Source organism: Sycon ciliatum, chromosome 8 (genome assembly GCF_964019385.1).
Source record: "Sycon ciliatum chromosome 8, ocSycCili1.1, whole genome shotgun sequence".
NCBI lineage: Eukaryota > Metazoa > Porifera > Calcarea > Leucosolenida > Sycettidae > Sycon > Sycon ciliatum.
In genome coordinates, this window is record NC_088650.1 from 18322164 (window position 1) to 18349304 (window position 27141).

The 27141-nt window shown below is 47.2% G+C and overlaps 1 protein-coding gene across 5 annotated transcripts in view; it reads right to left on the reverse strand.

Annotated features, from left to right (window-relative positions):
• Positions 1-27141, reverse strand: part of LOC135823986 (uncharacterized) — a 49844-nt gene that overhangs the window by 21795 nt on the left and 908 nt on the right. For all 5 annotated transcript variants that reach the window (XR_010554808.1, XM_065336871.1, XM_065336872.1 and 2 more), the window contains exons 2-12: positions 23438-23833; positions 17950-18315; positions 16793-17018; positions 9600-9781; positions 8728-8844; positions 8043-8318; positions 7227-7458; positions 5736-5821; positions 5299-5357; positions 4313-4619; positions 836-865 (exon numbers count right to left, since the gene is read on the reverse strand). Coding sequence is in view for 4 of the 5 variants with exons in the window: in XM_065336871.1 (XP_065192943.1) it covers positions 836-865; positions 4313-4619; positions 5299-5357; positions 5736-5821; positions 7227-7458; positions 8043-8318; positions 8728-8844; positions 9600-9781; positions 16793-17018; positions 17950-18315; positions 23438-23833 (2277 nt within the window). In the remaining variant the exon portion in view is untranslated. The remainder of the gene's footprint in view (positions 1-835; positions 866-4312; positions 4620-5298; positions 5358-5735; positions 5822-7226; positions 7459-8042; positions 8319-8727; positions 8845-9599; positions 9782-16792; positions 17019-17949; positions 18316-23437; positions 23834-27141) is intronic.

The following is a 27141-nucleotide window of genomic DNA, read 5'->3' on the forward strand; positions in this document are numbered from 1 at the left end:
TTTCTCTTAAATCAATAATTTTAAATGGCTTCCGTGGAGACTAATCAGTATGTCAATAAAAAGAGCGAAAGGCGCACCAGTAGCAAGGATTATATTCGGTTAAATTGTAACGAATCATTCCTGAACACTAGCGCTTTGGGAACCTTCTCGAGAAGGAATGGACAGGCAAAGAGATAGTAGCGAAAGACATACATGTACCTAAACACGTATGCAAAAGTGAATTTCGTTAAATATACATAGCGCGAAGTTTGCGAAGGTCTTCACTGACTTCGGCTCTGTCTACACTGCCTAGTGTTGTAGACACTGAACACTGTAACAGTGCAGGCTCACTGAATATTTACAAAAACTCGAGGTTTGGCCTCATGTCCTCTGTGCTGTGCTGATGAGTCCACAAAGGACGAAACAATTCTGTCCGCAGATTGAGTAAAAACTCGAGTGCAAATCTCAGCAATGACACCCATACACAATACTGACCTAGTGCAGCCAAGCCGCCGTGCAGAAGTACTGCTGGTCACCAAAAACAGGAACAGTCAAATTGCGGGTTTTCGTCGAAATTTGGTACTGAATTCCTGGGAAACTTCTGTGTTGTGATAGGAAAAAGGTTTAAAACCTGGCAGAATCTTCAACTCTTTATGGCTGTGCCAATTGTTCGGAAACCTTCACAGAACAATTTTCCATGCCCAAAACAAGACATTCTTTGTATTCTGATCTTCAAATTTCCTTTGTCTTCGTGCATTTTTCTTGACAAACCTGTTTGCTTATATTTTTGAGAAGGACTGTAAGCCTTGTTAGATCTCGAAAGAATGAATTCACAGCTACATGCGTCATCACTCACCCTGACTCCTTTCGCTCTTTTGATACCGCCCTGTGTTAATAGCAAAAGCAAAAGCAAAACAACAACAACAACAACAACAACAACAACAACAACAACAACAACAACAACAACAACAACAACAACAACAACAACAACAACAACAACAACAACAACAACAGAAGCAGCAGAAGCAGCAGAAGCAGCAGCAGCAGCAGCAGCAGCAGCAGCAGCAGCAATAGCAGCAGCAATAGCAGCAGCAATAGCAGAAGCAGCAGCAGCAATAGCAGCAGTAGCAGCATTGAGTTACACATCAGTCAATGCTCCGGCTATAGTGGCACTGGGCACTAGCACTATCAGCACACGTTGACTGGATCATATGGTACTGACCATAATGTCGCGTATAAAAGCAGGTGCTTGCGGCCGAATAAGCCAAGCCGGGGTTCCAACCATGCTTCTACTTCCTCCGGAAACAAAAACTTGGTGACTGTTTGCACTAATTTTCGCTGCTGGTCTGTCACTCTCTATGACTCTGCCTGACACACCAATAGGTGAATAGGTGACAGTTTGGAACCTTAGGAAGGCATGATTTACATTCTGAAAAGCCAACACTGTAACAGTCATGGCAAGGCAAGGGTGTCATGCCGTTAACCAAGCGAAGCGAAGATGTTTTGCATTTTTGTCCTGCACGCACATTGCCAACAAAATTTTAATGCACTGGGCTCGATTCTCGTCGTTGCCAGTTTTTTTGTTCAGAACGAGAGAGAGCAGGAGAATGGCGCCGAGGGGCAAGAAGAGTGTCAAAGCGATAGCAGCTAGCGTTTTGAAACGAACACTTTTGTTGAGAACTGTAACTCCTTGAAAAGTCATTTGAAAAAGTCACGAACTTTTTGTTTCCGGAGGAAGTATTCAAAACATGCTTCTACATCAACATCATCAGTCTACACTGTGCAGTGCATACTGCCACGCATGTATTGTGAAAGTACTTGCACTTGCACTTCGGAGTATATCAATTTATTTGATTCAATCCGAAATGTGCCACAGCTCATCAGCGTGATAATTATGTCAGTGTTTGACGGACTATCACATGATCAGACTATCACATGATCACATGATCACACTATCTTGTACATGTTGAACCCAGCAGACAGTCGCTTCCAACATGCAGCCTCTCAACTGGGTCCCTCAGAGACAAACAGTGGTGGACGAAGTTGAAGAACGCTGCTGGCAACCGCACACAGCCCGAAATTCCCCTAGTTGTCGACTCTGACGGCCGCGAGTGGGCAACGAGCTCAGAGAAAGCAGAGGCATTCGCTCGCTTCTTCTCGAAGAAATGTAGCGTTGCCGGTCCGGACCTTGTGGAGGCTGACCTACCTGACCCTGCTCCCTCAGAGGCTCCACCTCTTCGCACCATCCGCTTCCGCCCACAGGCTGTCCGCCGCCTCCTGGCAAGGCTCGACGTCTCCAAGGCTAACGGGCCTGACGGTATTTCTGCTCGCGTCCTTAAGGAATGTGCTCATGAGCTCGCAGAGCCACTGTCCAAGTTATTTGCTTTACGCTTCCGGTCTGGAGTCCAACCTAGGATGTGGAAGACGGCCAACGTGGTTCCGATCCACAAGCGATCTTCCCGCTCAACCCTTAAGAACTACAGGCCCGTATCCTTACTGTGCATAATCTCGAAAGTATTGGAAACTCTTGTAAACAGACACATCGTAAACTATTTTGAAGACCATCATCTGCTCATGTCGCACCAGTTTGGATTTCGCAGAGGCCTCGGAACATCGGACGCTTTGCAAGCTCTCCAAACTGCCTGGGCAAGCGCTGTGGGCTGTGGAGGGGCGGCTCGTACCCTTGCTGTGGACATCGCAGGAGCGTTTGATCGCGTCTCGCATGTCGGCCTCCTCCACAAGGTGCGTAGCCTAGGCATAGATGGTCCGCTTCAGAGATGGCTGGCCTCGTACCTGGACACCCGTTCCCTACAGTGCCTCGTTGGAGGGCGGACGTCATCTAGGTAAACGACCTCCGCTGGAGTCCCCCAGGGAAGCATCCTTGGCCCAACGCTTTTCCTGGCCTACGTCCACGACGCGCCAGATGTTCTCGCTGACGGCGCCAGCTTGGAAGCCTATGCTGATGACACAACTTTGTACAGCTTAGTCACCTCCCAGCAGACCCCAACAGTCGCCGCGCAGTCACTGCAGGTGTCGGTTGACCGACTGCACGAGTGGGGTCGTACATGGAAAGTGATGTTTGAACCGACCAAATCCCAGGCCATGACAGCCACCCTCAGACGCACCGGCTTAGATCTCCCCCCACTCCTGTTTGGTGGCACACTGGTGCCCGAGACAACCACCATCACCCTCCTTGGTGTGAAGGTGGACGCCAAGTTTACCTTCAGCGATCACCTACGCTCCGTAGCCACCCGTGCACGCCAACGGCTTGGGGTCCTAAACAGAGCCGCCCACATACTCACCCATGCCGGCCAGACGACCGTATACAAGGCGTTTGTACGACCAGTCATGGAGTATGCACCTCTTGTATGGATGGGAGCTGCGCAGAGTCACCTCCAGCGTCTGAACAATGTTCAGCGCCGCGCGCTTCATGCTATCGGCCCTGGGGCACACCTACCCAGCCTGGCCATCCACCGCACTGTTACCTCGCTTGCCTGCCTGTACAAGCTGCACTACTTGCCTGGTCCTCCGCAGCTGCTCTCTGTGTTGCCACCGCGCCACATCATCTCTACCAACCCCAGAACTCGCAGCGAGCACGGTGCTGTCAGTGGCCATGACCACCAGCTCCAACACCAGCTGCCTGCATCTGCCCCGCTGGCACTGAAGCACTCGTTCCCACACTGCAGCATCAGCGATTGGAACTCCCTCCCTGCCTCTCTCTTATCCCAGCCTCCCCACAGCAAGAGAAAGCAATCATTCAAAACGAATGTTTACCGCCATCTTCGCAGCACAAACTGGCTCTGGGCAGTCGATTCCCTATGAATAGTATGATGCTAAGACAGTTTCTCCCCCACAATCGCTCGTGTTAAGCCTTGGGTTTTTGCATCTTTCTTACCTGTACAGCTCTATCTTCTTCTTTTTTTCATTGTTTTTGGTGCGTGTTTTTGGCCGTGACGCCGAGACCTCAGGTCGGCAGAGTCATCAATGCCCCACCATCACTGCTGCGTCTCGGTGCAGCGCCTGCTCATTAGTTGTCACGTTTGTCCTAGTCTCTGTACCATTGTCTTTCCTTATTCTTTTCGAGCTGGTTATGTGAACATAGTGAAAAAACAAAAAAAACAAAAAAAAAACATGCACCAACGTGTTTCTCGCCTTTTCAAATTATTTTTCTCCACTTTGGAGAGTACGGAAGTGGCTAAATCTATATTAAAACTTCTGCAACGGCAGACAGGATCTCTGCAAATTTCACACACGGTAGACATGCACGAGTACGTAATGCACCTATTACTAGTGCACCCTCTCTTAGGCATTCGGAAGAGCAACACATACTCACAGCAGATGTAGAACAGGAGGGAACAGAGAATAAGCGCCAATCCACCCAAACTGGCACCGATTGCAATACGAAATGTGGTGTTAGAGCTTTGGGGCGTCTGCTCATAGGGAATTGGCTGTGGGTAGCAGACTGTGTTCGTGTCATTATCTGAAGAAGGCTGAAAACACGCAATGTACGTGCCCGTCGGAACGTCAGTCAGCTGTGCCGTGTGGCAGCAGCAAGATGTGCTGATGCTTCTGCTGTCTGTTGTCGCTGTGACTTCAGGGTCATCAGCCTTGGTCCAGATGATCCTGGTGTAGGGAGAACCCTGAGAAACACAGTACCGAACACCACAGTCAGACACTCAGTAGTCCCCTTGCTCCAGGTAACCTGAGTAGTGGTAGAGTGCAGGCGCGTGCGCCGGTGCCCTTCAAGGGGGGGGGGGGAGGGTTGGGGGGCCTCCTGCGGGAAAAATTTCAAAAAATGAAGCAAAATCCTGTTTTGAGCAAAAAATGGGGGTTCCGGGCACCTAGGAACCCATACGGGGCACCGCCTGGAGTGTCACAGCACAATCAGCCATGTGAAAAGAGACAACCCAGCCAATGCTGCCTAGCGTACCCGTCTTCAGAAAAGAGGTGGCGGCTCTACACAGAGGATATGTGTATGCTGATCCAAGGTGGCAAGTAAACAGGCACACATCCGCCCGTACGCCCACACACATGCACACACACACACACACACACACACACACACACACACACACACACACACACACACACACACACACACACACACACACACACACATGCGTGCACCCATTTCCTGCATGTACATGCCAATAGCAGAGTGTGCCGCTTGTGAGTGCGTTTCCTAGATATCCATTTACCTGGCATCAATGACACTTTGAGGTGCGAACCAATTCAATTCTCTTACGGCTGACGGACCCTCGGTACCCCCCCCCCCCCCCCCCCCCCCCGTTCACACACACACCCTAAAAAAAGACTCACGATGAAGTTGACAGTCCCATTGCTGAATCCGGTAAATTGTGGTCTAATGGGGCAGTCATCTGGATATCAACATAACCCACAAGACGTCAATGCTGTTTGAGAATAAGTATACGAACAATGAATACTTGCTTGACAAACCTGCTCCCAATAGATCAACCGTCACTGGAGACCAGTAGCTTGGCGACCTGCGTAGACTCGAAGTCACCTGTGTAAAGACATCCCCTGTGTAAAGACTAAAGAGGTCACCTGTCCACGAAGGCAGCCTTCATCTGCACCGCAAGGACTATCTACTAAACAAGAGTCTCTTGAAGTCTTGAAACATTTGTTGCAATTTGGATATTTTCAATGTCTTGATTATACTTCAGTCACAAACTTTTAAAAGGCCTCGTCTAGCTTTCTTTTAAGGCAGAAGATAGATCTTGGATACCAGTACTAACCTTGACTGCTATCGATCCTCACCCGTACATCAGTGCACGTCTTTCCATAATCATTTGTTGCGCAGCCTCTAAAGCTGCCAGAACAACTGCAACACGCAAGCCAGCCAGCAGCAGCAGTAGTGGCAATTAGTTTGATGCACCGCTCCAATCATCATAAGCCAGCCAGGCGTTGCAATGTGCATACAAACATTCACCAGTCTGGAAATGTTTGGAGGGAGAAGTGTATGCTTTTCGTTGGATTTTTTTCGTCTTGCATTGCAAGGGTACCGCTGAAGATTTATTTCGTTGGTAAAAAAAGTTCCGTCTTGCAATATGGCTGCCCGCAGCCAACCCTGCACTAGTTGTGGCTGATGTTTAATGCTGAGAGGGAGAAGTCCCAGTGCTCACTGCATGTGTGCGGGTGCAAACAGGATTCCCAACCTGGGCTTCCCACAACCACCACAACAGGCAAAAGAACATAGTAGAGACAGAAGTGGCGAAACAAACACCAACACCACTGCATGTCTCTACTACACCGGACCTAGGAAATTTCAATTTACATATCGCAAGGTACGTTCGGGCCTGGTTTAAATCTGGCTTTGGAAAATTTATTTTTCATTGCTACCAGGTTCGGCCTCATTTCCTCTGTGCTGCGCTGACGAGTCCACAAAGGACGAAACAGTTCCGTCCGCAGATTGAGCATGTCAAAAAAAAAAATTTAACATCGCAGTCCGTCACACAACTAATGACTCCACGAATGACCAGAGACACCCGCCTTCAGGAGCAGGACGGACTCAGTCTTCCAGTTGCAAGAACAAACGCTGGCAAGTCGAGGTATGCCTTCAACGCTACAGGTAAATGGAACAGATTACCTGGAGACGTCCGCTCCATCACAATGCTGGAGACCTTAAAAGCTACAGCAGTACCTTACGCAATTGGTCATTGACTGTGCCGATGTATTCCTTGCCAAATACATGCAACAGTAGCAAATGCCATGTTTGACAATGGCGGATCCGTGCTATTGATCTCCAGCTGACTATCATTTCCAGTGCATACACACTTTTTTCTCTCTCTTTTTTTCTTCCCTCTTCGCTACCTTGTCGTTGGGAAGAAATTCCCGCTTGGATTTTCGCAAAGTAAAACGAAGTAAAAATATATTTTAAAAACCCCAAGGTAGAATCTTTCCCGACAGCCGCCTAAAGCTTAAAATGAATACCGTATTCCAGGTGGGAAATAAGAAATTTGAGAGAGAGAGAGAGAGAGAGAGAGAGAGAGAGAGAGAGAGAGAGAGAGAGAGAGAGAGAGAGAGAGAGAGAGAGAGAGAGAGAGAGAGAGAGAGAGAGAGAGAGAGAGAGAGAGAGAGAGAGAGAGAGAGAGAGAGAGAGAGAGAGAGAGAGAGAGAGAGAGAGAGAGAGAGAGAGAGAGAGAGAGAGAGAGAGAAGGGAGAAAGAGATTTGACATGATGCCTGCACGTTGGTTCACCACACCTTGTCTGGGCTCGACAAGACCTACCATGGCAAGAAGAGGATCTGAAGCAGAGGATTCGTCCGATCTACAATGCATAGATCGAGGGATCCATTGCACAGACCGCCATCCTTGTCGACAGCCATCCAGCTGTACTGGACGCTGGATGCGTTGTACGTGCCAGAAACGTTCACCGCCAGCTCCACTACATCGGTCTGCGACTCATTCCTGACGTGATACTCGGTGTTATTGGTAAGTCGGTTAACTAAGACAGGGTTATCTGTACGAGCAAAAGGAACACCGGAAACATTGACGTAAGTTAGTTTCACGGTGTATGTGTGCGAAAAGTCGATCAAGGTGACCAAAAGAAAACTTGCATCAAGCAATTCAATGTTTCCACTTTTGGTAGTGATGCCTTACAGTACTGTCGGTCGCTGAAGAGCTGGAGGGGGGGGGGGGGGGGGGCAGCCTCCTAGCCTAGACCGTTCTTATTTTCATGTATTACAGTCTGTGGGCAGTTGAGTCACCGTGTATACATTGGTATGCTGTGTTTGGTGAAATTCTAGCCTGGTCGTTCTTCAACGATCTGTTCTTCGGCGCCCGACAGTAGTGCATGCTAACTGCACCGCTTACCCAGCCAAAACGTTACATACACGTGTACCCTTCGATATGAAGTGTGTAACAAAGGGCAGGTATTCCACTCAATGCACTGTTGTTTCTTTCTCTACCTGTTCTGAACCATACTTGCCGACCTGCATACATGCCAGGCTTTCTCGAGAGGTGAACACAACGCATACACGACCCCTTCCCACAATGTAGGCGTCACTGACTTTGAAAGAGGCCAGCATAACAGAGAAAGCATACCTGCAATATAGACGAGGACGCTTCCCAGGTAGGTGTTGTTGCTAGCCAAGTAACAGGAGTAATTACCAGCCCGATCACGCCCTATGGAATCCGACGCCACTGTGAAGGTGCTAGGGCCTTTAAGTTTAAGTTGTCCATTCTGCCGCCAAGAATACAGTAGGCCTGTATTGGTCACAGCTAAGGGACACACCAGCACCACAACAGTGTAGCAACCAACTGGGATGATGATCTCTGCGTCAACAAGCGGAGTAGTTGCTCCATTGGACTTCGGACATGCTGCATTAACACGTACAAGGAAAAGTGGAAGAATGATTATTCATCAGTTCATGTAAAGCATAGTGTTGTAGTCCTTATGCGGCATACAGGTGACAATTATGATGTTGATGGTAAGTTGACAAACCCTTATTTCTACAAACTAAGACATTGCGACTTCAGCGGTAACGAGTGAAGAAGGTGGCTGTTTCAAACGTTGGAGCTCGCGCTTCCTGTTGACATACAGCAATACTTTCTTTCAGGCTTGCCGAGTGGAAGGTTTGATGTCCTTCTCGTGTGCTCCAGGTGACAGTCGCGGGTTAGGCAAGTGTCAAGTCAGTTGGCAGAAAGCGCAAGCTCCAACGTCCAGAGCTACCGTCTTGGTTCTTAATTTTACTTTTTTGGCACGCAACTTAGCTATGTGTTGACTTACAGAGCTGGCATGTTGTACCATATACGTGATAAGGACAGACGCAACTGGGATGATTGCTCCAGTCCAAGACACACTGGCCATTGGGACAGTTCTTCTCGTTGTTGTCACACTTGCGCTCTAGTAATCACGACGATACCCACATTCGGCACCACCACAAGCAGCAGCACCAACAGCAACAGAAACAGCAGCAGCATGAACAGCATCGGCAACAGCAGCAGCACCGGCAACAGCAGCAATAGCAGTAGCAGCAGCAACAGCAGCAGCATGAACAGCAACAGCAACAGCAGCACCACCACCACCACCACCACGAGCAGTAGCATCAGCAGCACCAGCATCAACAACAATACACATTCATTATAACTTGCCACAGCGTATGCTTTTTGGCACTGACACTTCCAAGACAACGGGTGGATATGTGTACACTATTATACAAGAAAAACTAGGACCATTGAAGTCTTACACCGGAGGCACCACAGTTCGATTCGTCAGGGATCGATCAAAGTCACAACATTTTGATTCTGGGGGAAGAATGCAGATAGCTCCGTTGACAAAGTTTTACAGGATCACTGATGAGGGAGAAAGGGAAAACACATTACTATTATTATTCACACATATCCGCCGGATGAGTACGCGTGGCCCATGCACCATGGGGACCCACCAATACAAACCAGCATATGTTCCCTCAGTAAAACCCATTAGTATGGCCTAAAATCAAGCAAAGCAGAGTGACGCAATAGCAACTGCGCTTCTCTATTGAGTATACAAGTGTCGTGCGTGAAACGCACCTGAAGGGTGCATTAGTAACGTACACAAGCAGAACAATGTTAAACCTTCCACACTTCACCTTGCGGCGTACATGCTGACAGGCTTACCAGTAAGCGATATGCTGACGTTCTGCCATAGCTGTCGGATGGGTGCAGGCGTCACCGTATCAGTATCAGATTGCCATCTGAACAGAAATGCCCATATATGGCTAACCCAAACCTGGGGCCTTCTCATTGTCAGTGTGTACTTGAATCTGCAGTCTTCAAATGAAAGCAGCTCCAGTGATGTCCTATCAACAGCAACAGCAACAACAAAGACAACACCATTTGCAGGAGTAGCAGCAGCAGCAGCAGCAGCAACAACAGTATTCGAAACTATAACACACTGGTACTTGGTAGCTATTGAAAATGGCCATGCCTTGACCTTGATGTACATTTTTTGTAGATGTCTTTCTTCTCCTGCTCCCAGCCCTGTGCCATCTCCACACTTATACAAAGGTACGACGATACCTACATTTAGAAAGACATGCAATGAAGAGTTTACACCACAGCAGTGTCCAAGCATGTACAGGCATGTGGTGTCACTTGCCTGTCCAATGCCTCACACCTGCAAAAGGTAAACGCTTTGATGAGCTTGGGATTAGATAGTCATGCATAGAATTAGCACATCACGTCATGGTCGCACAATGTGTCATTTTTGAATAAACGAAAATCCATCAGTCACTTTTGCAACCCACCCCTACGGCAACTACCCAGATTTTTCCCGACTTATACAGGCGTCACAAACTGTCTTTATGTTTCCCGCAGGATACAGCACACACATGCTTCTCCCACATGAGTATTGGACAACTATTTGTTGCCAGCAAAGGAAACACTTCGTTTCCATCTGCCACCAGTACATTGTTGTTAAGTTACCTCAGCTCCTCTCTTCGACATCAGATATTAGGCAAGGCTGAATATGCCGAACTTTGACAAAGCCCACTAGAGCATACTATCACAAGCTCTCTAGCGGATTAAGGGTACTGTTAACCCGAAATCGTTTGTGCCAGTCTTAGTTCGCAAATTGCGATGACAGACCTTTCTGTGCCTGCAAAAGCTTGCGATTGGAGTCAATTTGATGATGGACTCGAGTCTACAGTTTCGCGTTCCAAGCCCACGTACTTTCGCGATTTCACACCCATCACGAAAGTCACGAACATTTCAGGATCGTAAAGTTTTCTGGGTTTACAGTGTTATTTTAAAAGCCTTTTTTACGGGCAAAAATTAGCACAATGGATTAAAATGCAATAAAACATACACTGGAGAAGAAATCAGAAAAAAATGCACGTGTAAAAAAAGATTTTCAAACCCAAACCAAAACAATTCAAATCAAATTTCGGTTTGCAGTGTTGTACTCTAGTTTTTCTTTCACCTGCTCCCAGCCCCGTGCCATCTCCACACTTGCACAATGGACCACAAGATAACTACATTAGAAAGACCGTTTATTGCAAGACGACTACGGAAACACAACTAGCCATGACGAACTCAAGACAAAGACTGCCTTTCACACCACAGCAACACGCGCGCGCATGCAGAAACACGACGTACACAGGACATACACAAAATAACGTACTACAACATAACTCCCCCCAAGGAGTAGAATCATCCTCGATTCTAGTAATAAAAACAGAGTAAAAAGAGGAAAAGATCACACCAATCACTCAATCATACCACACCAGCCACACCCAGCAATATAAAATGTCTGCCTCACTGCAGATTATGAAAAACCGTCTGCCCACCCAGAACCCCAGCCACAATTGCTGTCACACATGTGGGAACTGATAAACTCAAAAACTCTAAACTACTTCACTCAGAACACCGCCTCACGATCCCGCAAAAATTCTAAAAATGTGAGAGCACAAATCATAGGAATAACAAAAAGAACAAAATGCACTGGCTCTGTGGGGGCCTCTAGTTATCCTCATAGAAGAGCAAATCAAAACAAAACAAAACAGAACACACACGCTGTGCAGGCGCCTCTTTACCCTCGAGGAGAGCAAATAATGAAGAACAAAATGTTGAGAGAACAGAAAATGCAAAACTCACATACTCATCACATTCACAACAACACACGTACCCTCTCACCAACTAAACTCCTCACGCCGCCATACCGTCCGCCATCTCAAGTAGCGCTGCTCAACGTCGACATATTCACCTTCACACTGCAGCCATTATCGACGACGTCTTCACCTTCCTTTTTTTCCTTTCCTTTTCCGGGTTTTCTTCTGGGCACAGTTTACGTCGTGTCCGGGACCACTCAATGACGACGAGAGACGATTGACGAAGGACGATGACGACGGACGGACTTCTTGAACCTGGATGAAACTAAGTTATGACGATATGATGACCGGAGATGACATTGGAAACTGGGAGCGAAGGCCACGCAGGACGAATCCAGAAAGTTACAGTAGATAACACATTTATTCCCGTAGCTATGCAAAAGACGTTACTTCAGTAACGTCTGGCGCTATCCAGGGTCCACACAGCTTTAATTCCGTGTTTGTTTGTTTGTGCCATCGGCATGCCTGGCGCTCTCCCGTACCTTTCCCGTACCGTACCATCAAAGACAGCTGGCCACAGGGCTTATACGGTGTTGTACGGTATAATGATGTCGTATAGCATGTCGTACAACAGTACGATGAAATTGTGGGAGAAACCAGCGACCGCTTGAGAACGATGAACATTACAACAGTCTTATTGTGAGTGAGAGTCAGGCCAAGTTGATGATCAGTAGCGAGTGCTATCCCGAGCATTATGTTAGCATTACAAAAGCATAGACAGGATGCGTATGATAGGAGATCCAAATTGCTGATAACATGCAGAAAAACTAAATCCGCAGCCTCTTTTGCCGTCACTAAATCCGCAGCCTCTTTTGCCGTCGGACAGGATGCGTATTATAGGAGACTGTAAAGTTATGTAATGTGCTTCACAGGTAACCATGCATTCGGCCGTCAGCAACAGTTAAGCACAAGCATACTATCAAGGCAAGGACATTATTGTATTATTGTATTGTATCGTACTTTATGGAATATAATTTTACCTCATTGGCTCAACAGGTCAATGTATTACAACAAAAGTCCAGAAAATCCGATTATAAGGAGATGAAAAGGAAAAAAAGGAGCAAACCAAAAGTGGATGAAGTGAGAGAAAATAACAACCCCCAATAAATTCTGTAATTACGTTTGCTTAACTCATATTCAAACTGATTGAAGAGTTCTAATAACATGCATGTTGAGCTAGGCAAAAAAGCATAGCGTAGGGCCCTGAGCTTCCAAGCTCTCTCGTATCACCGCTGCCACCAATGTTGTACTCTACGTTCTTTCGCCTGCTCCCAGCCCCGTACCATCTCCACACATATACAATGGATGAAAAAATAACTACATTAGAAAGGCTGTTTATTCACACGACGAACTCAAGACCAAGACTGCTTTCCACACCACAGCCACACGCGCATGCATCAACACCAAGTACACACGACGTATGTTATGTTTCTACCCAAGGGCAAAACATGAGCACACGACAAGATAACCGGACTTGAGTTTACTTGGTATCGAACTGACTTACAACAAAAACATGAAATCAAAGAATACAAAAGATCACAAATAAAATAACATGAACCTGCACTACGGCTGCGCAGCCTGCAAGGCGCGACCTACGTGTAATCAAGATGTGCACTACACAGTACGCATTACTGGGTCTGTGGTGTGCATACACCACCGTCCTCCCTTCTAAATGGTAGCACACGGTACAATCAGAATCACGGTGACCATGTATCAACAATACTAACTAACAACAAACAAAAGGGCAAAGCATGTTGACCGTTCTAAAAGAAAACACCACATGGCAACACAAGCGGTGCTAACCTGTCCATCTCAACAGCAGCAATAATGAAGCTACAAAATACAAAATATACACAAGTCACAGGTTCAAGCGCAAAGGCGGCCTGGAAACCCGTTGCGATCTCCGCACTGCAGGTACCACCGGCGTTTCTTCGGATGATAGTGGTGCAACAGGCGTTGGTGATGACACCACAGTAGGTGTGACTTCTACTTCAGCTTCTGTCTCGGTGGATGCTGCTAACTCAACACTGGTAGCAACAGTTGCTGGTGCCGTTTCTACTGGATGCTCCGGTCGCAATACAGTTTCCGACTCCTCCTCTCTCCCCGGCACAGTCGTGAACGTGGGATGTCCAGGTCGAATCTGGTCAATATGGCGCCGCCAGCTACCACCTTCTGCGGTCTCCACTGCATACGACCTCGTACCATAACACTCAGATACCGTAGCAGGAATCCAACTTGGCTTGTTCGGTTTCCGATAATCTTGAACGAGCACTGACTCTCCCAGCTGAAACGTGCGTACTTCGCGTGAGGGTGAAGATTTCTGTTGTGCTGTTTGCTGTGCTGCCACCCGGGTCCGTACATCCGGGCGTAGGAGATCTAGTCGTGTGCCCATTAATAGGTTGGAAGGTGTTTCGCCGGTAGTTGGGTGGACCGTGTTGCGATAGGAGATCAAGAACTTCTCCGCTGCTTCCTGACAAGGCATCGCATCGGGGAACGCCTTCATGGCACGTTTGAAGAACTGGACAAACCGTTCTGCCAGCCCGTTGGTGGCAGGGTGGTATGGTGCTGACGTGCGGTGTCGGATACCATTCGCGCGCTGGACCGCTTCAAATTCTGCGGCGACAAACTGGGGCCCATTGTCGCTGACCAACTCCTCGGGACAGCCGTAGCGAGCAAATACGGTTCGTAGACTCGCGACCGTTCCCTGAGCTGTGGTGGATCGAAATGGCAAGACTTCCGACCACTTCGAGTGTCCATCCACAATGACCAGCCACATGTGTCCTCTTAGTGGGCCAAGGAAGTCTATGTGGATGCGCTCCCATGGTCTACTGGGCCACACCTATGGGTGCAGAGGGGCCTTCTGCAGGAGATGTTGCGCTTGCTGACAGCCAAGACACGCTTTGACCGTCTGCTCCAGAGCAGCGTCAATCTGGGGCCAACATATGTGGCTGCGGGCGAGACTTTTCATGTGAACAATGCCGGGATGTCCGTTGTGCAACTCTGCTAGAATCTCCGCATGATGGGCTGATGGCACAACGACACGATTGACCCACAAGAGACATTCCATACTTAGACTGAGCTCGTTGCGGCAATTAAAGTATGGTTGCAAACTGGGCTTCGGACAGGCTGCTGGCCAGCCAGTCTCCACATATCGTAGCACTTCGGACAACAGAGGGTCTCGACGTGTACTATCACGAATCTGTCTGGCTGTGACTGGCAGTAGATCTGTGAGCGACGTGTAGAAAACCTCGACCGCGTCGTCACCAGCGTCACGAGTTGGTGCGCCGACCGGAAGACGGGATAAGCCATCTGCATTGCAGTGATCCTAAGTCCGCCGATAGAGAATCGTATACTGATGTCCTGCAAGAAACATAGCGTAGCGCTGTAGCCGGGCCGCAGTCATTACCGGCAATCCTTTCGAAGGGCTGAAAATTGATACCAGTGGCTGATGATCTGTCAGCAGCTCGAAATGCCGACCATAGACATAGTTGTGGAATTCCTTGACTCCCCAGACAATGCCCAATGCTTCCTTGTCGATCTGCGAGTACCGCTGTTCCGGGGCTGATAGCTTCCTGGACGCAAATGCAACAGGTCGTTCCTCACCATCAGGCAACACATGTGACAATACTGCACCCAACCCATATGGCGATGCATCGGTTGCAAGACGAAGCGGAAGACTTGCATTGTAGTGCATGAGCACTTGGTCCGAAGCCACGAGTTGCTTGATTCTCACAAAGGCATCTTGGCATTCCGCGGTCCACTGGAACGGCTGATTCTTCTGTAACAATGCTGTGATCGGGCTGAGGACCGTTGCCATATCCGGCAAGAACCGCTGATACTACGTCACCAGACCAATGAAGCTTCTGACTTCAGAGACGTTCTTAGGTGGCAATGCTTCGCCCCCTGCATCAATTTTGGATGGCAACTGGTGTAGACCTTGGGCGCTGATAGTGTGTCCACAATACTGAACTTGCTCCTTGAAAAACTTACACTTGCTGCGGTTCATTCGGAGTCCAGCATCGGCCAGAAGTTTGAGGACAGCTTCCAGGGTCTGCAGATGCTGGTCGTCATCCTCTCCAGTCAGAATGACATCATCGATGGTGCATTCAACTGGTGACAGGTCTCCCAGCAGCTGGTCCATGGCACGCTGCCACAAAGCTGGTGCTGATGCGATGCCATACGCGATTGAGTCGGTATAGTCCCAAGTGCGTGTTTAGCGTTAGAATTGGGCGTGACTCTTCTGCTACCTCCATCTGAGTATATGCTGGTTTCAAATCGAGCTTCGTGAATCTCCGACCACCCGACAATAAAGCGAATATGTCGTCGATGAGTGGGAGCGGGTGTTGGTCCACTCGCAACTGCGGGTTGACGGTGACCTTGAAGTCACCACATAGTCGAACGGTGCCATTAGGTTTCGGAACGGGCACAACTGGTGTGGCCCAGTCACTCCAATCGACACGAGACACTATTCCAGCCTCTTCCATTCGTCAAATTTCAGCTCCCACTTGGGCTTTTAGCGACAAGGGTAACTGACGAGCACGGAGGAATTTCGGCTAAGCATCTGGTTGCAGTGTCAGTTGAGCGGTAGTTCCTTTAAGGCAACCCTGGTCATCTCCAAATACTTCCGCATACTTGGTTTGAAGTTCTTTCACGGCTTCCATCAGTGTGGGCTTGCTCTGCACCTGGATCATCTTGATGGCCGCCCAATCCAATGCCCACTGCTGCAACCAATCACGTCCAAGAAGCACAGGGCCAGCAATCCCATCTTCGTCACCAATGTTATGTTTCTACCCAAGGGCAAAACATGAGCACACGACAACACAACCGGACTTGAGTTCACTTGGTATCGAACTGACTTACAACAAAAACACGAAATCAAAGAATACACTGAAAGATCACAAATAAAATAACATGAACCTACACTACGGCTGCGCAGCCTGCAAGGCGTGACCTACGTGTAATCAAGATGCGCACTGCACAGTACGCATTACTGGGTCTGTGGTGTGCATACACCAACACGTATAACAAAACAACGTACTACAACAACACTACATGGTATATGCAGAAGAAGCCTTGCTAACATGCTGTCAAAATCGAAAAACAACAGTACATGTACGTTACGTTAGAGCAATACGCTTGGTTGCACGTTGCAACAGTATGTGCCCTACAATGACGACAGACAGAGTTGTTTTCCACTCCTACCTGAAGTCCATGCTGTCCCCGGGATTACTGAAGTAAAGCCGTCGGCCGTCTGATCCATTGTAGACTCGGATACTCACTGCATACTTGCTTTGGAAGAGGAACGAGATCGTCAGGGTATCTATGCCAAGAGTGGCGTTTGCCGATGGAGAAACGACGAGAGGTGTGTTGGAGTCTGGCCGATACGCACCACCGTCATAGGCTGCGTTGCACGGACCACACGCACTGGCTGTACACAGGAACAACAATCCAGCATTGACCAGACACAGGTCATACTTGACACTGCTTGGACTGAGTCTCTCTCTCTCTCTCTCTCTCTCTCTCTCTCTCTCTCTCTCTCTCTCTCTCTCTCTCTCTCTCTCTCGCTCTCTTTCGTTCTTTCTCTCTCTCACACTCTCTCTCTCACTCTGTCTGTCTCTGTCTGTCTGTGTCTGTCTGTCTATCTCTGTCTGTCTGTCTCTGTCCGTCTGTCTGTCTCCATCTGCATGTCTGTCTGTCTGCTGGTATGTCTGCCTGTCTCTCTGCTCTGTCTCTCTTTGTCTGTCTGTCTGCCTATCTGTCTGTGTATGTATGTGTATATCTGTGTCTGTCTGTCTGTCTGTCTGTCTGTCTGTCTGTCTGTCTGTATGTATGTGTATATCTGTGTCTGTCTGTCTGTCTGTATGTATGTATGTGTATGTATGTGTATATCTGTGTCTGTCTGTCTGTATATATGTCTGTGTATGTATGTGTATGTATGTGTATATCTGTGTGTGTCTGTCTGTATGTATGTGTATGTATGTGTATATATGTGTCTGTCTGTCTGTCTTCATGCCTGCCTGTCTGTCTCTTTCTCTCTTTCTCCAGCTTCAAGGATGGCTCATCTAGTCGCCATGCCAACCGGGACACTGATGGCCACTGTGATAATTTATGTGTGTTCGTCAAGGTACCGTGTCCTTACGGATGACAATGCACACAAAGGAAATTCTCTCCTGTACACAATGGAAAGAATGCCAATGTGACAAGCGGGACTATACTGCTGAGGATAGGGTGATTGGACAGTCTGTACGTTTTGATCTTCTCTTCAAACAGTGAATACCAAATGCTCAAATTTGGGAAGATAGTTTAAAAGACAAAGTTGATCACAACGGAAAGTATCAAGTGTTCTCTGGACTACCCACCTGTGGGACGATTCAGGTTAAAGCTGAATTTTTCTCTTCTTGTGATCCCCTTGACCGTGTTTGACGCATCACAACGCAAACAGCCGTAGCAATCACGCTTTATGATCACCTTGTTACTTTCCCCTGCAACCGGTGTGAAGCAGTCAACATCCCTGGCAGAGAAGCACATGTTCTCCTCTGCCGGAGTCACTCCAATGTTTTTGCAGGAAGAATTGCACGAGAAACAATTCCCTTCGCAGTCGAAAGGCCCTGTGGTATTCATCGTAAACGTCGTTGTCACGCCTGACCCGCTATACGGACAAGTCACCAGCGAGCACGGCTCTGGAGTCGGGTTCGGAGCAAGTGATGGGTTGTAAAACAGCGGCACTGAAGCACACAAACAGAGAATACAAGTGTGATGCGTACACCGACTGATTACCGATGTGGTCTGAATCAGGGCCCAAAAATTCACACACTGGAAACGGCCTGTCATGTTGAAGGTACTTCAAAGTACTTCAGTAGACTGAAGCAGAGAGTATAATGGCACGGCTATAAATCAGACAACGGAGTTCGACACAATGCCACGATGATTTACACAGCACCGTGACCCAAGAAAAGTATAAGAAATAAGTCCAGAAAACTATTCAAGTTCGTCAGTGAGTCCTCCATCAAGTGTGACATGAGCAAACAAAGTACATTTATATGACCGTAAACAATGTGCGAGTGTGCACGCCAGGATTAAGGTGAAGCGTGTCACCGCGGAAGGTGTCAATACCTTTGCATGTGCACACATTCAAGCTCTGAGGCTAGGCTTTCAGAAAGAAAATGCCACATCTCTCACACAAGGGTATGCATGCTCTCGCCTTTCCTGATGGCTTACACACTCACACTCTCACCTATACGAATCGTTCATGTATGCATTTTGTTTGTATAATCATCAAAAACCATGCTCTCTGATTAGATCTAGGGGAGGATTGAAACTGCTGAAAATCCATCCAGCCAAAACTGGCACCCTACCACGCTTCGAGGTCTCGCACTTATAGTGGTAGATAGGGTCCAGCGGATAATGCCGGCATTATATTCGGCATTATGAGACTATCCAAGCATCAGAGCATTATGGAGCATTAGAAAGGAATCAGAAGACGAGCATTATGTGAGGTTTGAGCGGCATAACGAGTTTCATAGTGGATAATCATTCGGGAAATCTCAGGTTTTTGGCAACAATCGGCTAAAGCCATGAGGTGCAAACACCTAATCCTTCACTGGCTTTAGCATCAATGCTACATTTACATGCATGTACATGTACATGTAATGCCATTGCTACATAAATGATAAAGTCTTTATGTAGCAACGTAGTCAGGTGATGTTGCATGCACAACGTTGCAACTGAGGCTGTTACACAACATCCGTAACGATGATTAACGAGAAGTTCTTTTTTTAGAAATCATGGAGAGCCATGGAGGAGACTAGACGTATGCGAAGTGAATATCAAACAGACGAAGAGGAGTTTTCCTGTTATGCCATAGGCTCTGGCCATAGCATCTCTAGCGATACTGAAGTAAACACTGATCCATTGATAAATTTGGACCTGGATGAAGGAGCGGCTATAAACAGAACAGCTTGTTCCAAATAAGTGCCTTTGCCGAGTCCAGCTCAGCAGGCTCGAAAAGAACTAGATTTTTTCATGGACGTAGTACCAAGTCGATTTGAGTGCTCAGGAGTGCGTGTCTTACGTTCCTGGTGAAGCACGTCCCGTTCGTCATGGATGATTGTAATGCAAGGCCTATAGTCAAGTGCCATCAGAAAAGGAGAGTATTGTGGCCAACCATTTGTCTCCACGCAACCTCAGGAGAAGAAGACAGCCAGCGGCAAGCAGAGGATGTAGAGCGGCAAAATAACTTCCGACCACATGTTTTCAGGATTTCCGCCAAGGGAAGTGGGAGGGATCTCGATCTGAGATCGTCTCTCAGGAACTGGCCTCACGTGAGCTGTTTCGGATGAAGAAATTGCTCACAGAGTGGAAGCAGTGACAGCTTGTCTGCAGGCAGGAATACCACTTCCCATGATAAGCTTCCAGCATCCAAATGATCACCAGCAATGATGGGTTCACCTCTCACTACATGGATAAGCAAGGGAAAAGATTTGATGCACCCACTATTCAGCCAAAGCCCTGCATCAAAGTTGCAATGGAGAGCAGCCAATGGATTTTGCAGCCCCATTCAGTCAATGTCTTGTTAGTCTGTTGTTTTGTCGTTTCCTGCTTCTTTCTTGTTTTACGAATTGGGTGCGTGGTTTCAAGTAAAAAAATTAAAAAAAATGGAGACACGATCATGTCTTATAGTGCTAAGAAGTGGTGGAGCTCGTGAGAGATATTGTAGCAGCTTCCGAGGCAGATCGACTAAATGCATCCTTTCCTGGAAGTTTGACAATGAGCAGCTTTTCTTCCATTTTTGTTCCAAACCAAGAGCATTATAGCTAGCCTTGTTGAAGCATTATAATCAACATTACAAGGTAGTTTTGGAGCATTATGATTAGCATTATACGAACATTTTCGGAGCATTATCCGCTGGACCCTAGTGGCAGACACTAACGTTACTATAGTAAAAAAATCCACACGTCACATTGTGTGATCCGTGCTATTCTTCCTTGCCATACTTTAGGCTGGAAAAGTCAAACTTTAGGGAGTTGAAATCCGGCCAGGTTCTGAAAAAATGGCATTAAATTTGCAAAATTCGAGTGGAATGTTTCTATCTGGCTGGACTGTAGCTGGCTGCAGATTGCGTGTATTGAAAGTCTCTAATCGAAGTTTCTGTAACTTGGCGGGGGGGGGGGGGGGGGAGGGGGTCTCCTTCAATGAGTTGAAAAATAACGAAGTGCTCTAGAAAAATTAAAATGCTTTGGCCAGCAGATATGTGTGTGCTTGTGGAGGAAGGGAGAGGGAGGGTATCAAAATAAAATAAAATTTGACTTTGAATGTGAAACACTCACATCTCTCTCTCTCTCTCTCTCTCTCTCTCTCTCTCTCCTCCTCTCTCTCTCTCTCTCTCTCTCTCTCTCTCTCTCTCTCTCTCTCTCTCTCTCTCTCTCTCTCTCTCTCTCTCTCTCTCTCTCTCTCTCTCTCTCTCTCTCTCTCTCTCTCTCTCTCTCTCTCTCTCTCTCTCTCTCTCTCTCTCTCTCTCTCTCTCTCTCTCTCTCTCTCTCTCTCTCTCTCTCTCTTACAGGCACCTCTGTCTACCAGACACTCTGTGGATGAGTTTTAGTGAAAATATTGCTACTACTTTGCCAAATGTTGCGGAAATAGTGACGTGATATCCCAGATCTCTGGCCCTTCTCAATGGAAATGTATGTGATTCAGAGTCACGGATTCTTTCAAAGTTAGGCAGTGCCCGGTCCTGGACTGCCCCAACAAGAAAGATATGAGTGTGCCTATATATACAGATAGTCCATAAAGGGCTAGATCAACACGAGACCGCATCGGTTATAGAGAGAATGTCCTATTCTGTAGACCATGCTTCGAAATTGCAATGAAAGGCCATCAGTCGAAAGAGTCTATTTTTCTTGCACATAGAGATTGTACGCAAAGACAGGCTGGAATTATACTCATACAGGCATAGGCCACACGTTTTTATTTCTATGTTTCTCGTCACCTGCAAATCTAAAATCGTATGCGAGAGGTGGACAAAAATAAAAAATGACCGAAAAATAAAAAAAGTTTATTAGACCTTTGTTCACACTAAAATCCACCAATACACCATGCAAAATAGCACCCATAGTTTGCAACTAGTATCAAGAGTCCACAAGGCCATCATTTTTTAAAGCTATGTTTCGCGTCGTCCGCACGCATACGTTTTGATTTTTTTCGGAAAAAATAAAAAATCGAACATGCACAGTGAGTGTATGATCGTGCGAGTCATCAGTGTGAACTGGTTGCATACGGCGAAGCTGGGATTCAGAAATGGCCTCTCGCCTAGGCCAGCGTTGGTAAATCGTTTGTTCAGCATCTGGGAGCAATATTCTATGAGCTTACACCAGACCGCATTGATCGCCTAAGCTGAGAGGATGCGTCGTTCCGGAGCTCTTTGCACCGCTGCTGAAGTCTGAGGACAATATTCCAGCGAAGCATAGGCACCATGACCAACGGTTGCCTCCTCTGTCCAAAGTGAATATTTACTCATGCTGATAACCCAGATTTTGTGCTTCGATGTACGATTTTTCTTTCGAATGTACATCATGCACGAGCTATTGTGCTATGTACAGTGCATACACCTCTGATGAGCCTTTTTTATTATTTTGCAACTTTTTATTTTTTTCAACCTCTCGCATATGATTCTGGAAGTTGAACTGAAGCGAAACATAGATATAAAAAATGATGGCGTGACAAGTTTTTGTGCTTTTTTTGTAGTTTGTGGCAGGAGCTTCTGTCACAATCTGTGCATGTGCAGCTAGATTGCGCACAATAATTGCATGGTGACCTCGCATCATGTGTCGCGCAGGCCAGGCCACATTATGTACATGTACATATGCATGAGTGTGCTGGTCCCCGCATGCACAGTCAGTGCAGCACATTTTTTTTCTTTTTTTCCTCCAGACTCCTGAATCGTATGCGCGCGGGTGACGAGAAACATAGATGTAAAAACGTGTGGCCATACAGTCAGACCTCGCTTAACCGCACACATCTGTTTTCCACAAAAACATCCGGATAGGCGAGGTAACCGGATAACTGAACACACCGTGATACTGTATATGCATGTGGCATGTCAAAAGCAGTGACATCATACATACATGTAGACGGGTCCTATGCAGTACAACTAGCGTGCCCAGTATGTAAAACAAGCGAGAAAAATGACAAGTGCATGCAACTGAGTGCTGTCCGCACACACCCAGCAGGTCAAGGACCTCATTTGCTTGTACAACTCATTGATACTAGCTTCTGATGGCGCTAGCCAGCCACATGCAACCGGATACGACGAAGCATTTTGTACACATTTTGACCAGTTTGTACACAAAATCATGCACCGGTATGCGGATCGCGAGGTCCGGTTATGTTGTATGCATAACATATGCTGCACATCGGTAACCAGCGATTTTCTTCCGGATGGCGAGGGATCCGGATAAACGAGGACCGGATAAACGAGGTCTGACTGTATAATATCCAGTGCATTTGTTTGTCTTTTTGTCCATGAAGACTGCACAGACCCTATGCAGGTTAAAAACGGAGCCCGCCGCCAGTAGTAGTACATGGCACCTGTATTTCACCGTTGCTGAAAAGTAGGAATTCTGGTCCATGGAAAAATGGACTGTCTCTCCATTTATTTTTCATGCAATCTTGCTGCTGTGTGTTGAATGCAGATCCTAAAACAGTGAAGTTGCGAAATGATAAGACTCACAGACTCACTGAAGACTCACTGAAGTTTCCAAAGACGGAAAATTCCACTTCCGACACCTCATGGTGCATACATTCCACGTCCACACAATCATGTTAGAACACACATACGATATGCATCCTTACCAAGCACTGCTACTCGGTACGTGGGAGGCCGTACACTGATAAGCTCCGGGTGGTCTTTGAGGCGTTCATTGAACAAGGAACTGGTGATGTCTATCACGCAGGTAATCTGCAGGCCATCATCCTGCTCTTTTACTTTGTAGGAGTAGAAGGGAGAAGATCCGCTCTGCAGGTCCTGGTTTGACGGCAGCCTGTTCGAGGACCAGTGAAACTGGCTTGCAGTGCCAACAGCGAGGTCATCCTTCGCCGTGTTGTTATAGCATCCTAGACGTATCGTTGCGTTCACGACGTCTTCAATGTGAACCACCTGCGCGGAGCACGTCTGTAATTGCTGCATGGTGGCAATCAAAACGCACACAACCGGGAGGATGGAAGCTGGCCAATACCTCCATTCCATACCTGCAGGGAAAAGTATGAGAAAGACAATGATACACCGATTAATCTATTGCTCTAATGGAAGTCGGAGGCGGATTTCCAAACGAAGGTACGTATTAGTTCGCAAGTATGTCATTTTACCTCGCCTCCCTCTAAAACTTGAAGACCACGTGGTTGAATGTGCGCCAGTGTATTCTGTTATCGCCTAACACTTTATGTCATACCACCCGGCTCGCACATGTGCACATTACATTATTGGCACATACCATTCACTTGTGCCGCTATATTACTCACGCATGCTGCAGCCAATATCAACCTCGTCCTGATGTTAGGTGCCTTCCCCGTACCCTTTTCCTGCTGGCCTGCATGCACCCCATACTCACCTTTTGTTCCGTTGTCCTGTCCTGGGTAGCTACTTGAGCGCCCATGATTGCCATAGCTACCCAGGCCCTTTATCTCGCAATCTCTCTATCTTTCTTGTCGTCACCATGTAGTCTTTCGTTTCGTCTCTCGCCTACCGTCCTTCCATCTACATGTCGCTTGTCTCGTTGCGTGATGGAAATATGGCAGAAGTTGAGTTTCAACACTAAGGATATTGTTGTAGCCAGTGCTATCTGATGATCGCCAACGTTTGAAACTCCACAGCAACAGCAGCAACGCTTTTTCCCTTCTCTATATGTGGAGCCGAAAATTTGTTAACGAGCCTCTAGAACCAAATGTGATATTGAAGAAATGATGGAAAATAATAATACTTGGAACTAGTTTTTCCACAACACTTCTCACGAAGCTATGTTACTAATGAGAAACATTCAAGCAAGGGACTAATAAATAGAAATGAAGTGAGAACAAAATTATTTGTTGCTTTACGGTAGTCGACCCAGGGGTGGATCCACCGATACGTACATGTGCATTATTTTTTTTTAATAATGCACATGTGTCCTATCCTGTATCATGTTATCCTTTCACCCATTCACGGCATAGTCCTTCCCCTGCCTGTCGCCATGTATAGACGGTACGTGACCTCTCACTACCCCCGTGCTACGCACGATACCATGCTCTGCTGGGCATGGCCTCCCTGACTCTTCACTATATCTACACTCATCTGTCTGTAAAATAAACCACTTCCTTATGTCAGTACATGACACAACATGGTGTCAGAAGTGGGATTCGAACCCACGCCTACAAAAGTAGACTGCGAAGTACATGACACAACAACATGTACGATTGTGAAAAGAAGATCCAAGATCTTTTCACACTACTTCCTCCGCCCAAGCAAAATTTTCGCTTATCTTTGCACTTTTTACTGATACATTCCAGGTTCTCAGAACGGCTTATAACGACTCAGAATGAGTTGAGGAGTCGTTGAACATCAAGAGAAACTATCCAAGTCGAAAAATGTGGAAGTCATCCTTTGTCATCAGCCGACGCAGCACTTGTTGTCGGGTAGTACTTCGCACTTTCCAGAAGCGCAAATATTTCGTATCGACACTTTTCCAAGCGCTTCACCTCCTTCATGAGTACATGAATCGGTCGGGTTTCTTACCAGCCAAAGCTGATGAGCTCAGCGTCACTTTGCAGGATCGTTCACTTTGACATCAGGTGAATGAGCTGGGTGAGTGGCAACCCTATCATCGAAGCCTTTCTTTCCCCCCTGTTTTGCCCAGTACCGGTTCTGGTTCAGTTTTGCAGTATGTGGGCGAGCGTCGCTGAGTGGCTTTCTCAGCTTCAAGCTCACGTGCATTTTTACCGTACACACATCTTGTGCCGGATGCAATCAAACACACTGGCTTTTCGCAGCATGACACCTCTGCTCTGTACTCCAGTGGTACTCTAGCAGCACCCACCTTGACCAGTGACTGACCTCGTGTTTTTTACCAGTTCACTCGCCTTCAACACGCTCTACTCCTGTTTCTTTACTCCTTGGCGACTTCGCCGGCTTGTTTGGAATTGGTACGCCTGAACCAGCAGATTTGTATGATGGTGAAGTGCACAAGATGTGAAAATTCCTGTCAGACACCTGACATTGGGCTGAAGGAGTTAAGCGAAATTTTTGCCTGGGCGGAGGAAGTAATTTAATTGGCTCACCATCCGAGTTACATGTACGATTATTAATTAATGTCATGTCTGGGGTCTATGGATGCTAGAGGACAAATTACGCGGCTGTTGGGTGCACTTGGATCGCGGCAACTTAGTTTTCTGTACGTGAACCATGAATATTAATGCATGCTCATGCATAACCAATCAGCTGGCTTGCTCGCCCATGCATTTGACAGGAAACAATTCCATCCAATTTGAGGTATCGCTTCGTTACAAATCTCAAAACAGTCCTAAAGTCACCAAACCACTCTGGTAATATAGATGGCTATTCAATGCTAACATCTTCAGGAAGACTTCAGCCATTTCCGGAGAATTTGGGCATCGTTGCCGTTATTTTCTACGGTGTTCTTCTTCCTCCTGTCCGGAGCTGCAATTGCATCCTGGAATTATTTGGAAGTTATTTCGTGCTGGCTGTGAGGGGGAGGGGTTACTACAGGCATAAAGAGACATCATTATAGGATAACTGGTAACTTTCACCCTTCAAGAAGGTAGAGCAATGGCAACTTTTTTTGTGGCGGTCGTCCTATTTGTGTGGCGGTTGTGGCTGTTTTCGTGGACTTCGGAGGCTTTCATTCTGCCTGATACTAGACTCTACTGTATTAAAACCGTCGTTCACTTTTAGGCATCTGTAGCCGTCTTGTTTGGTAAATATGCTGTTTTCAGCCACTTGGGACACTTTGTCTAGCCTACTTGTCCTTCGTTCGTGCCATGTATCAATTCTGTGGGGTAGTTACTAGTTAGGCTAGTGTATTTTGAGATTCTCGAGTAAGCCCTAGTTCTTGACTGGAGTCACGACTTGACGTGTATTCGCTCAGCGAGCCCTCGTTCAAGCAGTTGTCCGAATGGTAATAGTCCATATCTGCTTGCTGGACGGACTAGCGGCTGGAATAGGGATGGCCGAATGGCCCAAGTAATTCTGTGTGCAGACGATATTGTTTCCATCGTCGTGAAATGAGCGTTGCGGAATTGCAGTCGTCTGCCTTTGGCGCTGAGAACCCGAGGAGAGTTGATTGTTAGTTGATTTGGCGCTGAGAACCCGAGGAGAGTTGATTGTTACTTCTACTCAGCAATGAAGCGCTCATCAGCTCTCATTTTTCTAAATCATCGAGAGGACATCCGGCATCGTAATCAAGTAAAGATTAGGCAAACCTTGCCAACCTCCAGCAAGAGTCGAAGATATTTTTTTCCAAATGCAAAAACGATCTTTGTGAGTTTGCGACTTGCATTTGCGTGCA